At 43.1% G+C, this 17,496-nt stretch overlaps 1 protein-coding gene across 1 annotated transcript; it reads left to right on the top strand.

Annotated features, from left to right (window-relative positions):
• The first annotated feature begins 78 nt into the window (after nt 1-78).
• On the top strand, nt 79-15,457 carry acss2l (acyl-CoA synthetase short chain family member 2 like). The gene is made up of 18 exons (XM_071924333.2): nt 79-319; nt 827-1,022; nt 3,919-4,010; nt 4,575-4,678; nt 6,308-6,380; nt 6,633-6,708; nt 7,424-7,508; nt 8,194-8,331; nt 9,049-9,219; nt 9,430-9,563; nt 11,031-11,163; nt 11,539-11,595; nt 11,973-12,053; nt 12,767-12,875; nt 13,147-13,215; nt 13,533-13,709; nt 14,463-14,537; nt 14,750-15,457. Exons 1-18 carry the CDS (start codon nt 187-189, stop codon nt 14,875-14,877), a joined length of 2,031 nt encoding a protein of 676 aa, XP_071780434.1. The 5' UTR covers nt 79-186; the 3' UTR covers nt 14,878-15,457.
• The last annotated feature ends 2,039 nt before the right edge of the window (nt 15,458-17,496 follow it).

Here is a 17,496-nt window from a genome sequence, read left to right on the forward strand (position 1 = left end):
GGCACTAAGCAGAGTGGAAGAGCCTGAAAACCCAGGGATTAGAGGTGGGTCCTTTATACATGCTGAACTGTGGAGGCCTTGTGGTGTTCTCACCTTAACCCAGGAGATCAGCAGTGGCTCCGGATTAACCCATTTTTCTGTCTCACCCTCAGATGATATAGACCGGCCTGCATCTGCTCCTCCACCATGGTCGTTCCCGGATCCCAGCACATAGAGGACAAAATGTACTTCCCTCCTGCTGACCTGCAGAGGGATGCTCATGTGCCTGATTTCAACTCCTATCTGGCGCTGTACAGAAAGTCTCTGGAGAATCCAGAAGGTAGGTCAAAGACATCTGTATTTTTAGTGCAGCGCTTACAGCGTTTACCTGCATTTCACCCTCTCTCTCTCAGCCTGTCTGTGTGTGTGTGTGTCTCTCTCTCTCTCTCTCTGTTTGTCTGCCTGTCTGCACACCTGTCTGATGTTGTAATAACTGACAAATATCAAACCTTGTGCTCAGCCTTTGACTTGGTGCAGATCTTTTGCATAACTTGTGAAGAATATGTAGGTAGGTCGCACGCAAAACAATAAATGATGCTTTATTTTTTTGGCACAGGAGAACAACAAGATGCAAACGTTTCACGCTGACTGCCTTCCTCAGTGTGTGATAGGGACATGTTTGTGTCTACTTGTTCTCCTGTGCCAAAAAAAATAGAAGATAAGCATCATTTTTTTGTGTCGACCTACCTATATATTCTTCACCTGATGTTGTAATAACCACATCAGCCTGATATGTGCAACACTGAAATACAAAATATCCCCCCCCCCCCCCCCCCGTCTGTTGCAGCTTTCTGGAAAGAGATTGCTGATGAGTTCTTTTGGAAGAAGCCGGCAACGGGACCAGTGCTGCAGTATAATTTTGATGTGACCAAAGGGAGCATTTATGTCAAATGCATGGAAGGGGCCAAAACCAACATGTGCTACAACGTCCTGGACAGAAACGTGAGGGAGAAGAATCTCGGTGAACAAGTTGCCTTTTACTGGTAAGCAACAGCGTTCGCCCGGGGTAAAAGATGGCTCTCATGTGACATACTGCCTGCAGTTATGTCAGGCATCCCAGTCAATAGCAATGGTTCCCTCTATAGACCCCAGTGCACCAAAACAAACCTCAGTCTGTAAAACACAGTGCTGCTGTTCAGATGGTTCCCTGGTGAAAAAGTCCTGTCAGAATCCAAAGGGACATTTGACAGGATTGGTTCCAAAGTTTTGCCAGAATCCAAACGAACTGTAATGTAGGACCAACACCTTGGAGTCATACTGGGCAGTCCAACAGGATTTAAAGAGTCCTATAAGACTCAAACAGAAGCTTACAGGGTTTTATTGCAGTGCAAAAGCCATGCTTCTATTTGAATCTTCCATGAATCCTCCAATAAGGACCTAATGGATTGTTTTCAAAATAGTGTCAACTTCAATTGGATTTACTGTATTTTGCAACTAAGCTTATAGTAAAGGATTTCCCCATTGAAATCCGTAAAGGACTTTTTAAACCAGGCTTGCTGCTTACAGTAAATCCTCACACTCTTATCATACAAGGCTCTATTTTATGTTGTTTTTTTTAGTTGATATATGAGCAAATATTTGCCCTGTCAACTTGAGAAACTTAGCAAACAAGAAGTTGTTGTTCTGCCAGCTCAGCAGTGATGGAGGTTCAGTGATCCTGCATGGGCACTTCAGAGACCAGCCATCACCCACACAGGTTTCTTACAGTGTTTGCATTACACAGAGGCACTTATGTAATAAGTGTTTACCGTGTTTCATCAATATACCAGATGAGGCTGCAGTCAGTCTGTCTGTCAGCTGTGTTGTGCATTGGTAAATGTTTTCAAAGTTATCAGTGACCAGACAGGTTTTTTACTTGTTAAACACTTTAATGAGTTAAGGTCACACCTTGGCCAAATAGCATTTGCAAGACCTATTGAAATGGGTGGGACTGTCCCACAGGGCAATACCATGAGTGCCAGAAGAATAAGACATCATAAGGAAGTATTAAAGAGTCAATTTTGTATACTTCTTTGTGGTTGGTATCTTACTTGACATTGTCTGAATTGCCCTGACCATTTAGCTCCACCTATCTGGTGCTGCCTGCAGATTAAAACAAACACAAAGAATTATTTGCAGCTTCTAGTGTCTTCTAGATAACGCAGGCCAACACCATGAGATCAATTGATGTTTGTTTCCAAAAGGATGTCTAATTACCACCCATGAAGAGAGATGTGAGTGCTCAGCCCTGAGGGCTTTGTTAAGGACACTAATTGTTTTCACACAGCGCTACGGCAACAAAACAAAGTCTAAAGGATAACGCCTCTTCAACAAGGCACACAGTCAGAGAATCTTATCAAACTGCCAATTCAAAGGCAACAACATGAAACAAATCCTGTCTAGGCAAGGTGATTTGAGAAAGAAGTGTGTGGTTGTACTTTTGTTTTGAGTTGTCTGCACGGGCTACATAAGGAATATGTTATAGCATGATTATGTGCTTCCAAATGCAAGTTTTATCAGGCTCCAACGACTGATAAAGGTCTCAATGAAGGTGACCGGATGTCACGGCTGAATGTCACCATTTCAGTTTTTTTTTAATCAATAAACATTGTTTTTAATGGAGAGAGATAGAGTGGTGCATGTCCATTTTGAGTTTCTTAATATCACAAAGTGTCACTTACAAATGGTCCCAGTTACAAATGAGCTTAACAGCATGTTTTCTGTCTCAGTGGGCGAGGTGATTTTTGCAGAAAATGCTTTTCTCCTCATCTGTTGCCAAGAAACCTTCTGGTCATGCATCTGGGGATTGAATATTAACTCAAAAGATGAGGTAGTACTTTGACATCAGTTTCAGGAGCAAAGAGTTCAGTTTGTAATCTAAAACAACTACTTGAATGCACCCTTATGAATCACTGCAGACAGTAATAACACAATATGCCTGTGAGTTATGTAGCTGTAAGTATCAAACGAAACAAGTGTTATCTTGGCGTCAGGTTTGATATCTGATGGACTGATATCACCTCCATTTTCTGTTGCACCTTGATTGATGAAGTGCACTCACTAGCATCAATAGCTGCTGGATTTAAGATTCTACACTAACCCATTTCATCAGTGGTGTCACTTTATTTCATCATTACTGCTCTGGCGATAAGGTTGATGTCAGGTTGCAGCAGTGTTTTGGCTCCTGTCCCGCACCAGAGGCAGGTTTTGTGCAGGCATGCTGCCATGCTGTCTACTGGCCTGGGCAACATTGTGTCACATAGTTTTTCAAGCCCCATCCTGACAAACATCCAAACCCAATATAGATCCTCCTCCAACGGGAACATGTTATCTCCCCTGTGAACTCACAGGACCTGCTGCACGGCATTTGAGGTGGCAGTGTTGCAGGAAACAATGTTTGTAAGGAGTGGGTTGAGACAGTATTGCCCAATTTCTGATCCACAGGTTTTGATTTGACCTGATTTATTTATTGTGCATATAGATAGATAGATAGATAGATAGATAGATAGATAGATAGGTAGATAGATAGATAGATAGATAGATAGATAGATAGATAGATAGATAGATAGATAGACAGACAGACAGACAGACAGACAGACAGGTAGGTAGATAGATAGATAGATAGATAGATAGATAGATAGATAGATAGATAGATAGATAGATAGATAGATAGATAGATAAGTAAATAAACCCAATGTTTAGACAACAATATTCAGTAAGTCCTAAAATTAGGGAGTAACATGCACAGGAACACCTAAAAGCTTTCAATAATATTTTCAAAATATCTTTCAATTTATCGCCTGAGTTGTATGCAAGACCTAAAAGGGAAAAAAAAAATCACTTCTCTACTCACTTCTGGATGTGTTTCTCTTGTCTTATGACGGGTTTATTGTCTTCCAGGGAGGGGAACTCACCTGACCACCACATGGTTATCACCTACCGCCAGCTGCTGAACCAGGTCTGCCGCTGTGCTAATGTCCTCAAGCAAATGGGTGAGAAACTGAAGTCTTCCTCAGCCTCAGAGTATAACCTCCAGACTCTGTAGTAACACTGTATCCTGTACCCTGATATCTAGGTACATGTGAAGGGCCTCATTCCAAAATGCTATACCTAAAAATTCATCACTCAGTAGCTCAAAAATAAAGATGATTTTCAATTTGCAGAAATGATTTTTTAGCAGGCACAAGTTTGAATAAAAAAGGGAAGAAAAGAACGCAAATGCAAATCAGGTGTCGACCATCAGAGTAATGACAAGGCAAAATGGTAAAATATAATAAAAAAATATTCACACACAGTTCTCTGTGTGTGAATGGGTTTATTCCAACATGTTTCGGATTACGCCTTCTTTGTAAAACCACAAGACTATTAGTCACTATCAGTAATGAGGACCATACTATTTTGCCAAGTCAAAATAATTTAAAAACAGCTAATCGTAGGAGTTTTACTTTTATGTCAGAAATCACTATGTCACTTTTTTCAATCTCATTTTGGAACAAAACTCTTTCTGGAAAAACAAAAGTTATTCAAAACCTTGTGTGCCTGTGTCCTTCATTAAGGTGTGAAAAAGGGAGACAGGGTGTCTATCTACCTTCCCATGATCCCAGAGCTCGTCTACACAATGCTGGCCTGTGCCAGGATAGGTGCTGTTCACTCCATTGTGGTAAGTAGTACAACGAACGCTCCATTTCCGTAACTCATTTCAACAGATTCAAGAGCCATGAAATAGCCCCGGGCCAAATAGTATCTGCAAGTAATGCTTAGTGTTTGTTTTACCCTACTTGGAGCACCAGATGAGTGGAGTTTGCTGCATTAAAACATGTCATATAGTGTCAGTTAAGTCGTTATTATTATTATTATATTCATTTGAAGGATCCCATTTTTTCACGGGTAAACAAGCAGGTTCGCAGTGTTTGCTGCTCTGACCCCATTTCCCCCCCAAGAAAAACAGCGGTGTAACCCGAGTCTTGCTCCTGTCAGTTTAGGCTGCCTTGGTCCTGCAGTTATCAGCTGCTCAGTGTGTGAACAGCAGCATGGGCAGCACCTGCACACAATATATGGGTCAGATCTACTGGCTGCATGCAGCTTGGGAGGGGATCAAAGTAATGTGTAATTTTGTGAGCAAGCCAACACCATTTTAGCTATTCAACCTTCCCCATCCATTTAAAGGTTAGTGTTGCTGTTAAAAATACCTCCTGGGTGCTCTCAGGGTTCATTTTTATGAAGTGCGCAGGGCTATTTTTATTCTTAAGCGTCCCCATCCGTCCTTGTTGCAGAACCTCCAATACAGTGGTTTTATGTTTGACATGAACATCAATTAGCGATACAAGTATCCTTGGGTTAATGCCAGCCTCTTGCTTTCGATTCTCAGGTGACTCTTATTGCTATTCATGAATTAGCTTTGGAGCTGAATTAAATCGTAGATAGAGCCACGTTGTGCGCAGTGACATTTGCTGAGTCCAGAGTCCTCAGTGTCCTGATTCATACCGCTGTCATCAAGAGTGACACTTTATACTCTGTGAACTATTCACCTCAGCCAGAACACAAGCGCCGGTCTGGAGAAGAAGCCAACTGACAGTCACATAAGAGATTCATTATAGATGGCTATTGCTACACAAAAAAAGCTTCTTCATTAATGTTCTATAAGGTTACTCCACTATATAAAGTGATGAAATGAGAGAATATGGGATGGATGGCTGAGATCTCAGGTCATATCTCAGACACCACTGGTCTGATAAAACTTGGAAGAGGGATGAAGCTTCGCACTGTCTTCCAGCATTGGAAAAATTACACTGATTGGCCTGATGGGGGCGCTATAATTAAAAGGCAAAATTTGAAACTTTGAAACTCCTACACTGTAAGTCTGACTTACATGAAACTTGCTGCACACATCCAGCTATCCTTTTAAATTATGCTGATTGGCCTAATGGCAACACTATAATTATATACACCACCATCGAATTTTGACAAAATGTGGAGGATAATTCAAAGTTGCATCTTGGCACTGTGTTCTCATGTTTAAAAAAAATACACTGATGCACAAAATACACTGATATACAAAAATACACTCCGGGCTACTGGGGGTGCTATAATTAGAAATAAAATTTCAAACTTGGAAACTTGGAGGGATGATGCATCTTGTCACGGATGCCTGCATGATTCGTGGGGGGCGACATGTTTACTTGCCTCCTCTCACCCTATGAACCTCTCTTCACCTCTCTTTTTCCTCTTCTCTGTGTCTCCCTCTCCTTCTCACTCTTGTTCCTTTCCATCTGTCTCTCTGTATATTCAGTTTGCAGGTTTCTCCTCCGAGTCTCTGTGTGAGAGGATCATGGACGCCCAGAGCAGCATCCTGGTGACAGCAGGTAGGTTTAGCACTGTGGGACGGCAGTGATGGCGTGACATGATGTATCGCCCCCAGCAGCATCCACACACGACGGCGCCAGGATGTGATGGATTGTCACGATCGGGGGGGTTGTAAAGAAGGTTTTCACGTTGTAAACTAACTACCTATGAGTCAGTCTGTAAATAGACCCTGCCAGCTGATATACCTCATCATCTATCCATCATCTGTCTCCCTCTCCTTCTCACTCTCTCTCTCTCTTTATACTTTACAGATGGTGTTTACAGAGGAGAGAAGCTGATCAACCTGAAGCAGATCGCAGACGAGGCCCTGGAGAAGTGCAGGGAAAAGTAGGTCCTGTTTACGGGGATATCCGTCTCCTGGGTCTCAGCAACCGCTCTTATTTACACTAGCCACTTGTAATGGGACTTAACCCTGGCTGTATGAGTCACCAGGCACACACACACACCCACACACACACACGCACACCTACACACACACAGTCGAGCTGGCTGTTCCTTTGTTCCATCTCGTATCACCAGCCAATCCTTCAACCCTCCTTTAATCATACACCTTACACAAGCGCACACACACACGCTCGCACACTCACACACACACACACACTCACTCACAGCAAAGCCCCATCAGCTGTTATGAGGGCTGTTGAGGAAACACACTGCCTGCTTTCCAAGTTGCGGGTTTGTGGGGTTGCCGGGCAACATGGAGCGCTCGGATTCATCAGGGAAGCCCAAACCGCCCGTCTCCCGTGGCAACGTGTGAAACAGCTCGTATGGCCATCCTGGGAGGCATGCTGACGAGTTCAGTATTAGTGTTGGAGAGGGGCGGGGGGTTCTGGTTTTGGAGTACCAGGAGTGTGCCGTCCCGGTACTGAAATGGACATTTCAAAATAAGACATAAATAGTAATATTCTTTCTCATCCCACCATGCCATATAATCCTGGATTTTTAGTTATTGGAAAGCAAGATAAGACAAGCAGTCAATAGCCATATGAAGATGTTTTGATGCCATATACCGCCTCTCACAACATTCTTTATCTCCTCACAGAGCGTCGCCTAGTGTCACTAAATGCCTTGTCGTTAAGCACCATGCGCTGAGGACAAAAAGCGGAGCTGCATGCAACAAACTACAGGTAGGTACATTTTCAAAAAAATGGCAACCCAAGGGTCTGACTCTCTATTCTTCTGGCTAACAGACAGTAGTTGTAACGAATGGTATGATATGATTAATTTATACTTCATTTGACAAAACCTGCACTTCTGTTTCTTTGTTCCATATAGTATCACCCGCCTAAACAATGCAATATACTAGGAACTCTTATGCTAAAATGCCCAACATACAGTATGACACACTTTATAGCTAAATCCACTGAGCTTCATATGTGTCATCCTCTTATGTCTGTTTAAAAAGTCTGTAAATCTGTATGATATATAAGATAAATAGGCTACAGAGACGGCTGCAGTATTTATGTAGGATAGAGGCTGGATTTGGGACTTTTTCCATGGCTACTACTGTACATCCATTTATGTAATATATCGTCGCTGTCGGGGGGGGAAACCTTGTATCTCCAAAATGTCATACAGGAGCATGTAATCCTTCCTTTTCACATGACTACAGTGATATGTAACATTGTCTATGTCCATAAATTGATTCAACACATTGCACAGTACTACTGCAGAATCCAGACTTTGCTGCAAAGGGACACAATAAATTCGAGTCAGCTCAGTTGATGTGATGTGTTACAGCCTGTGGTTTTGGCACACTGTGCGAAGTTGTAACAAGTGTTGATTTATCCTGTTCCTCCACGGCGGATTCAGACCCCCTGGGATTCAGAGTGTGATGTGTGGTGGGACGAGGTGATGAGAGACTCTCCTGAGGAGTGTGAACCTGAGTGGCTGGATGCTGAGGACCCGCTGTTCATTCTCTACACCAGCGGCTCCACCGGCAAGCCTAAGGTAGGACATAACTGCATATTCTGCAGAAACACACAGGGAGGGGTGAGGGGATAAACAGTAAAGAAAACCAACCCAGCAAAAACATGCAGCACACTCTCATTCACCGCGTGTAGATTCCCAGTGAAACCCCATCTTTGAACAAATCACATCTATTTTCTACTTTGATAAGCCTGTAATGGTGTTAGCCATGCTGACTTTTACATAATTAGCTGTCTGTGCTGTCAACAGACTGTGCAATGCTGAGAATTAATGGTTTTCTAATGCTTCTAATGCTAAGAGGCATAACTGCAATTCCAACAAGTTAGCTGTACTCTGCAAGTACCACAATGGCCCTTGTGTTTTGCATTGTTGTGTATAGCAATACACAAAAACACACAGCCCAAAGCATGAAATTATGTGGATTCATCTCTCTCTTTCTGACTCATGCTCTCCCTCTCTCCTCTCTGTCTCTCTCTCTCTCTCTCTCTCTCTCTCTCTCTCTCTCTCTCTCTCTCTCTCTCTCCCTGTGACACACACACACGCACACACACAGACACACACACACCTGCGTACATGTCCCTTCCGCCAGGCTTGCTGGCAGTGAAAGTCCTCTTATTCTTTCCGTCTGCTGTATGTTGACCAATCCTCCCTCCATTTGTGTGTGTGTGTGTGTGTGTGTGTGTGTGTGTGTGTATGTGTGTGTGTGCATGTGTGTTCTCGTCCTTGTGTACGGTACAGGGTGTTCTCCACACTGTTGCCGGGTACCTGCTGTACACGTCGCTGACCTTCAAGTACGTTTTTGATCATCGCCATGACGACGTGTACTGGTGCACGGCCGACATCGGCTGGATCACCGGCCACTCTTACATCACGTACGGCCCGCTTGCCAACGGCGCCACTAGTGTTCTAGTGAGTCGAAAAGATGTTTTGTTTTTCCTTTTAGCTTGATCACTTGTCCTGTTGTGTAAAAATAGATGCAATGTACTATAGCTTTAATCCAAAATGCCTTCAGTACCATGAGTGCGTTAGTGGCCATGCTCTACCCACTGAGCTGTCAGTATAAGTGATGCGTGTGTGTGTGTGTGTGTGTGTGTGTGTGTGTGTGTGTGTGTGTGTCAGTTTGAAGGTATTCCAGTCCACCCTCATGTGGGTCGGTTCTGGGAGATTATTGAGAAGTACAAAGTGACCAAGTTCTACACCGCTCCCACCGCCGTCCGCCTGCTGATGAAGTACGGACGGGAGCCGCTGCAGAAGTAAGGCCTCGCACCCTCATAACGTTGCAGAAATATTCTCATTTTTAATTTTAGCAGAAGCTGGGTATTTGGCTTTCAAAACATTGTTGACCTGAACTGTAGTGCTACTGTATTTTTAAAAACAGGGTTTCCCAACCTTGATGTGAAAATGGGAATGATGGGAAAATTCTTAAACCAGAATGACTGTGTGTCCAGGCATGATGTTAGGAAACCACATGCACCGCACCCACACTGGCCTAAGAGCAAATCTCACCAGAATCTTCTCCACTGCGTGTCCTCGATACTCTTTCAGCAAACTCTTTCTCACACAATCAGTTTTCACCTTCGGTCTCAACGATGCTGACCCCGCTGGCTTCTCAGCAGCCCAGAAACCAAACTGTCCCAGCAATCATATTATTGATACGGTGTGAGCATCCAGTTTTCATGCATTGTCAACACCGGGCCCACAGGGATTCCTGACCTCAATATGGGATTATCTGTGAACAAAAAGTTAGGAACCCCTGTTTTCCATTGTGCTGATACTGACACCAAAGTGCCGCCCTTAGGCCAGAAGGAGAAAACATCTTTATCTGAACCTTACCTTTATTGTATAAACTTCATGGTGGAAGTAGAGGGGATTATCTCCTGACAGAGGACAAGTTCAGTTTCTAATGTCAAAGATCAGCAGAGTTTGACAGCTAATCTGATACTACATCACCTCTTCAGTGTGATACTGTATCTTAAAGGGAAAATCCACCCTGAAGCACTTTGACACTCTTAAAAAACAGCTATTGGCGATGTACCTTACATTTCTGGGCCTATTTTGTTGCTTGGTGGTGTATTCTTCCCGCCGATGAATGGCCAAACGTAGACGGCATGAGATATTTCCAGTGCAGCTACAATGAAGTTTAATAGTAGAAAATGTTTCATCTATCTAAAACATCAGCAGGTTTTGGTGTCAGTCCCTCAGAATCAAAGAGCGAGGGCTTCTTTCTAGACTCACTATTTTGCACCAACGCTTACAGGGAGAAATCCATCATAGAAGAGGAAGAGAGACCAATTTCTCCACCCACAGTAGACTCAATAGACCAGAATGCAATGCAGCCACAAGACATGTTGGGTTTTGAGTAAGGGGCGCGACTCTCACTTATTCTCAACTGGAAAAACTCACTCTCTTGCTATTACCCTCCTGCTACTATGCTATCACTATTGCCCGCCTACACGTATAACCAACAGCTGAATGCAACAAGTTCAGGCTCGTTCTCTGGTGGGTGTCAAAAGGAGAAATGTAATAAATCACCAACTGAAGTAGAAGTAGACGAGGCAGGTTGAGGGAAAGTGGGTTCACCAAAAGTTGAAATTACAACACTTCATCATAAAATAACTCCTGGAAAGCACTGAACATCACAGATTGATTGATTGATTGATTGATGTGAAGGTGGATTTTTCCTTTAAAGCTCTGTTATTTTGCCCCATTGCCTCTGGCAGGTACGACCTCTCCAGCCTGAGGATTCTGGGTACTGTGGGCGAGCCGATCAACCCGGAGGCGTGGCACTGGTACCACGAGGTGGTCGGCCAGGGCAAGTGTCCCGTGGTCGACACTTTCTGGCAGACAGAGACAGTAAGCATCAGGCAATGCCTTCCTCTTATAATTAACAAACACCTGGCTGTTATCTAGACTTTTTTCCCCTCAGTATAAACATTACAGTTGCTCATTAACATTGAAAAATATGATAAGAAAAATCGACATCCACTGGTAGTACAACTGAGCCGATTCATATTTAGCTATATATTCAGAATCTTGTTAGATAAATTACATAAAATCTTGTTAGATACATTTTCAAGAATTATGTCGTTGAATGCAAACCTGCAAACCCTGTGACAAATTATCCTACAGATAATTCATACTGACTACTGACTGAATACTGGCAATAAAAGAGCCTCTTTAAAACCAGTTATCAGCAGCTATTGATCTATTTCCTTATTGAATGTGCAGGGCGGTCACGTCTTGACTCCGCTGCCTGCTGCCACGCCGCTGAAGCCCGGCTCTGCTGTAAGTGACAACAACCTCCTTCAACACTGCTGACTTCACGCTCTGACGTTTCTGTGTAATTCTCAAACACACCCGCATCTCCTCTGTTGAGTTTTATCAACAGACGATATGCTGGCGAGGAAGGGCCGTACCTCCCGTATGCTGGTGGGAAAACTTACCTTCTCTCCATGCGTTCATAGATCTATCAGTATTTCAAAATCAGTGGGGATGCATCATTTCTTCATGTAAACCTCTGTTAAGACTTCCCATGAGTAGATTATGATCTGGGTTATGATCTGGAACAGGCATTGCTGCCATGCCGGAGCTATTTATTGAAAACATCTAGTGATCTAATAAAAAGCCTGGATCTAATATAAAAGCCCTCTCTCACATTTCAGACGTTTCCTTTCTTCGGGGTGGAGCCGACCATCCTCAACGAACACGGGGAGGAGCTAGAAGGCGAGGCCGAGGGCTATCTGGTGAGTTAAAACTTCAGTTTCAGTTATTACTGGCAAGTCACCCATCACTTATATTATCTCAAACATTGTTTATGTGTATGGCAATTATGTGTGTGTATTAAAATGATATAAAACAATCATTGGTAAGTCAATAAGAGACACTAGGTGACAGCTAAAAGTACAAAACACATTATAGTATTAGTAGTGATGGTAATAGTAGTAGCAGTGGCAGTAATAGTAGTAGTAATAGCAATGGCAGTAGTAGTAGTAGTAGTAGTAGTAGTAGGAGTAGTAGTAGGAGTAGTAGTAGTAGTAGGAATAGTAGTAGTAGGAGTAGTAGTAGTAGTAGTAGGAGTAGTAGTAGTAGGAGTAGTAGTAGTAGTAGGAATAGTAGTAGTAGCAGTAGTAGTAGTAGTAGGAGTAGTAGTAGTAGTAGTAGGAGTAGTAATAGGAGTAGTAATAGTAGTAGTAGTAGTAGTAGTAGTAGTAGGAGTAGTAGTAGTAGTAGTAGGAGTAGTAGTAGGAGTAGTAGTAGTAGTAGTAGTAGTAGTAGGAATAGTAGTAGTAGCAGTAGTAGTAGTAGTAGGAGTAGTAGTAGGAGTAGGAGTAGAAGCAGTAGTAGCAGTGGTAGTAGTAGCAGTAGTAGTAGTAGCAGTAGTATTAGGAGTATTAGTAGTAGTACTTGTAGCAGTAGTAGTACCTCTCTCAGTGTTTGTGTGTATTGTGTGTCTCAGGTGTTCAGGAGGCCTTGGCCTGGGATCATGCGTACTGTGTACAGAAACCAGGAGCGCTTTGAAAACACTTACTTCAAGAAATTCCCAGGCTTCTATGTGACTGGAGATGGTGAGCCAAGTAAAATGATGTCACATCTATTCTCTGGGCGCTGTGGCTTTGACCCTCGCATTCCTCATTATTGACTGTTGCCAATCTGGGAAAACCACGTTTATTCTACTGTTGCACCCATTGTATGTCACTCCAGATAAGTATCAGCCTAAATGTCTGAAAATGTAAATGTAAATGTCTCACTAAAACACAGATCAACATCTTGCTGGTGAGAAAGTGATGCTATGAAACCTCTCGGGGGGGTTACGCAACATGTTTTCCTCTTTCTCAGGCTGCAGGCGGGATAAAGACGGCTATTACTGGATCACAGGGAGAATAGACGACATGCTGAATGTGTCAGGTACTGCTAGATGTTACTGTCTGATAACTTTTACAATGTTATATGATATTATGATGATGATAAGTATAGCACTGTAACCTGTGATTGCCAGTTTCATATAGTTCACAAATCACTTCAGATCTTTGAAATAAACACAGACAGGTTTTTGTGTACTTTGTTTACATTTCTAATCTATTCTATATTAATTGTATTTGCCTGTTTTATTCTTCTGGAACCCTGTTTTTAATTCATTTCTGCAATTTTTTAGTGTATTTTTAGGCTTTAACTATTATTGTCACTGATGAAACTCATAACCTTGTATGTTTTGTGTCCTGCAGGCCACCTGATGAGCACAGCGGAGGTGGAGGCGGCTCTGACGGAGCACCCGGCGGTGGCGGAGGCTGCTGTGGTCAGCCGGCCTCATACGGTGAAGGGCGAGTGTCTCTACTGCTTCGTCACCCTCAAAGACCACAGGGAGTTCACACACACACTGGTGGAGGAGCTCAAGAGACTGGGTGAGGCTCTGACTCAGGGATGTAGAGGAGGGTTAAAGGAAAAATCCATCCAAAACACCTTAAAACTGCAAAAAAAAAGTCCCTCAGAATCAAAGGTTTCTTTCTAGTCTCATCATTTTGCACCGACGTTCAACAATCATACAGGGAGAAATCCATCGTAGAAGAGGCAGTGATACTAATTTCTCCACCTATAGTAGCCTCAATAGACCAGAATGCAATGCAGCTACAAGACATGTTGTGTTTTGAGTGAGAAGTAAGCAGCCATGGTCATGGACACACCCTGATGTTCACCAACTAGTTGGCTAACTAGCTACAGTATATTTATATGTCCATATGCCCACTGTCTCTGGAGTTGTTGAAAGGCATTCTGGGAAATGTAGTAAATCACTAACTATAGTAGAGACAAGATAGGTTGAGGGAAAATGGGCACACCAAAAATTTCAATTAAAACACATCACAAAATAACTCCTGAAATGCACTGAACATCACAAATTCATTTTTTTAACTAACTTGCATTACCCACCTTTTTATTATACTTAGTATGCTCAACCTTTCCAACTGAAATATATCTTTATAAACTTGCCTTTATGATATAAATTCATAGTGTGCATAATATGGTGTTTTATTATAGCACTACATCACTTCTCTAACAGTGGAGTTGACCTATGTCGACCTCTCATAATCTTTTCATTATCAGATCCAGACATGTTGTATTCTGCATGCTAGTGATTCCTTTTTCCTATTCGTTTTCAGTGAGAGAGAAAATCGGACCAATCGCCACACCAGACTTCATTCAGAACGCCCCGGCGCTCCCAAAAACTCGCTCAGGTAACCGCTGAACACCTCCTGCTCTACTGACTCCCACTCTGCTGCTCTCTAACGTCCCGTCTCCCCTCCGCTGCTCTCTAACGTCCCGTCTCCCCTCCGCTGCTCTCTCACGTCCCGTCTCCCCTCCACTGCTCTCTAACGTCCCGTCTCCCCTCCGCTGCTCTCTAACGTCCCGTCTCCCCTCCACTGACACTCACCCTATTCCCCTGCAGGGAAGATCATGAGGCGAATCCTGAGGCAGGTCGCCCGCAACGAGAAGGACCTGGGCGACCTTTCCACCCTGGCCGACCCCAAGGTGGTGGAGGTGCTGTTCAGCCAGAGGTGTGAAGCTGCAGCCTGAGCGGCGAGCCTCTCCTCGGGCCTAGAGAACCCTACAACGGTGCTGATGAAGGCACATCGCAGTGGTTTTGGATCAGCCTCCGAGTGTTTGCACGCAACGCACTCTTTGGGACTGGATAACGGGGCTGGGATCAGACTAAAAATAGACTACTGACTGAGACGTGTGAATTGTTCTTTCATGAGGGGGAAAAGAAAGTAGAATATAATTGCAAAAGTCAAATCAAACGCCAGTGGTTACTTTTATCTAGTTGTATGGACATGAAGCTGTCACTCTGAATTGACTGTTGATGCCAGAAGTGTTAATTACAGTCGTGGTCGGGCCAAAATGTCAAACCGGACACAGAATCACTATCTTTTATGTTTTCTTAAAAGTCAGTGACTCTAACATCGCCATCATTCTCTCTGTCTTCAAAACAATCAATCAGCTCTTGCTTAGGCTTTGTTTTTTTTCTCATGTTTCATAGTCATAACGTCATAGTGTTACTTTCCAAACAATGGAGAAAGTCTGGAAGGTTTCTACTCTTTATAAAAAGTGTGAACGATCTCGCGACTGATTTTTGAATGATGATTGATGTATATTTTCAAGTTGTGATATGTTTCTATGAGCTGGGAATAAAGTGTGTAGTCTGTGTGATGTTTCTGTCCCCCTTTACATTCTGGTACAGCAGCTGGTTTGAATTTCAATGACGCCCTCTTGTGGCAGGAATCGTTCTCTGCAGGCGTTATCTGATGGTTTTACTGTTTACTGTAAAAGCCTTTTTACTTTGGTGCCAAGGCTTTCTGCCTTTTGTTGTCTGCAGCTGAACCACTAATGAAACACACACACACACACACACAGCTTTGATGATGTGATCAGTGCAACAGGGAGCAGCGATTAGGGAGAACGGGGAGACCGAGACGGAGAAGAGAGCACAGTTTTATCTTAAGTGCCCTGGATTTGTTTGAGCTGAAATTACAAGCAGTAGTGCTCTTGAGAAACAGCAAAAAAATAAACAATAATCTAGTTTTTTTTGGAGATTAGATTGAATCAGGGTGAAAGCAGCTTTGTGGGACTGCTCTCTTATCAAACCCAAGTTTCCCCTTTAATGTTGTGTGAGAGGTACAGGATCTCTCTCTCGCTCTCTCTCTCTCTCTCTCTCTGTCTCTCTCTCTCACGCCACTCCATGTCACGTGTGGGACGGACACAAGGAGGGGAGAGACCAGAAACACGGTGGTGGGTGATGTTACATCATCACCCCCAGCAGCAGAGGTGTGGTTACCATGACAACCTTTCCCCCCCACCCCCACCCCCCCCAGTCTGCAGAGGTTTGCTCCCTGACAATGTCGTCCCGTCTGCAGCGGTGACCAGACGAAGGATCAGCTGCCACGTAAACCTGCAAGGGACGATCTTGCCTCCAATCCTCACCCCTGGTCTCACACACACACACACACACACACACAGAGTACTGGGAGTCACTCAGTACACCTGAATGGAAAATAAAAACTCATTATAAGCCTCTGCAGACTAATCTAGGCAGCTAATGGTTTTTCAAGCAGGAGTTCATAAGAAGGTGAACTGAAGGATGGACTTAACATTTACTGCATCTCTTGTTCTTCTTGATCTGGTAAAAACCTTTTCCAGTGACGGTGGCAACAATTTGACAATTTTTGAAATGAGTCCCATGCCATTTGATGGACGTTTTTATCCAAAAGTGCATTTTACAAAGCAACACAAGAGGAACAGCTATATTCCACTTCACGGGGAATTTTCCACCGTATCCATAACTTTCTATATGACAGCAGTGAGCTGGCACATACAACCACAGCTTTACGATGCAGGAGCACTTCATTCATAATTCATTGTGAGCTGTAATGTCAGTGTCTCTGTTGTTGGGAGGCTGATGGGCCGCTGCCTGTCACTTCCAGGCCGAGGACCCTCTCACTGTCCTGTCAGCAGGGAGGAGCTGCTGCTTTCAGCCTCCAGCCCTTTTAAAGTCACAACCTGTGAAGTTCAGTCTCCTTCAGTAAATTACATGTGTATGTGTGTATGTGTGTATGTGTGTGTGTTATATCGGTTTGCTGATACATTGGGCCGATATTGGCCTTTTATTAACAATCAGCAATCAATCGGCCAGTTAGTGCCAGTCATCTCTTGATATGATGGATATAATGCAGTTTGTTTTTTTATATTTTTATTGTGTGATTAATCAATATTACATTGGTTGTTCATGAGAAGCCCTTAATATGAACTGATTCTAATGCAAAATTTTGATCAGATTCCACACAAGTACGCATGAATATGTATTAGTAGTAGAAGTAGTAGCAGCAGTAGTAGTACTAGTGGTAATAGTAGTAGCAGTACTAGTAATAGTAATGGTAGTATTAGTAATAGTAGTAGTAATGGTAGTAGTAATATTATCCTGGGTTTCAGTGGAGAGTTTTAGTGTCCCATGATCATGGTCTAAATGCTGCTTCAGAGGCTTTTCCACTCTGACAAGAATACATTTCTGGGGGAAACACTGAATGAACCTTGTAATGTTTCGCCATGAAAAATGTCAAATTTAAAGATATTGAATATTGGCACAAAATGTTGCCTACTGAGAGCTTCAATCTAAAATATATCGTCTTCAAAAACACATAT

Source organism: Centroberyx gerrardi, chromosome 13, assembly GCF_048128805.1.
Source record: "Centroberyx gerrardi isolate f3 chromosome 13, fCenGer3.hap1.cur.20231027, whole genome shotgun sequence".
NCBI classification, from domain to species: domain Eukaryota; kingdom Metazoa; phylum Chordata; class Actinopteri; order Beryciformes; family Berycidae; genus Centroberyx; species Centroberyx gerrardi.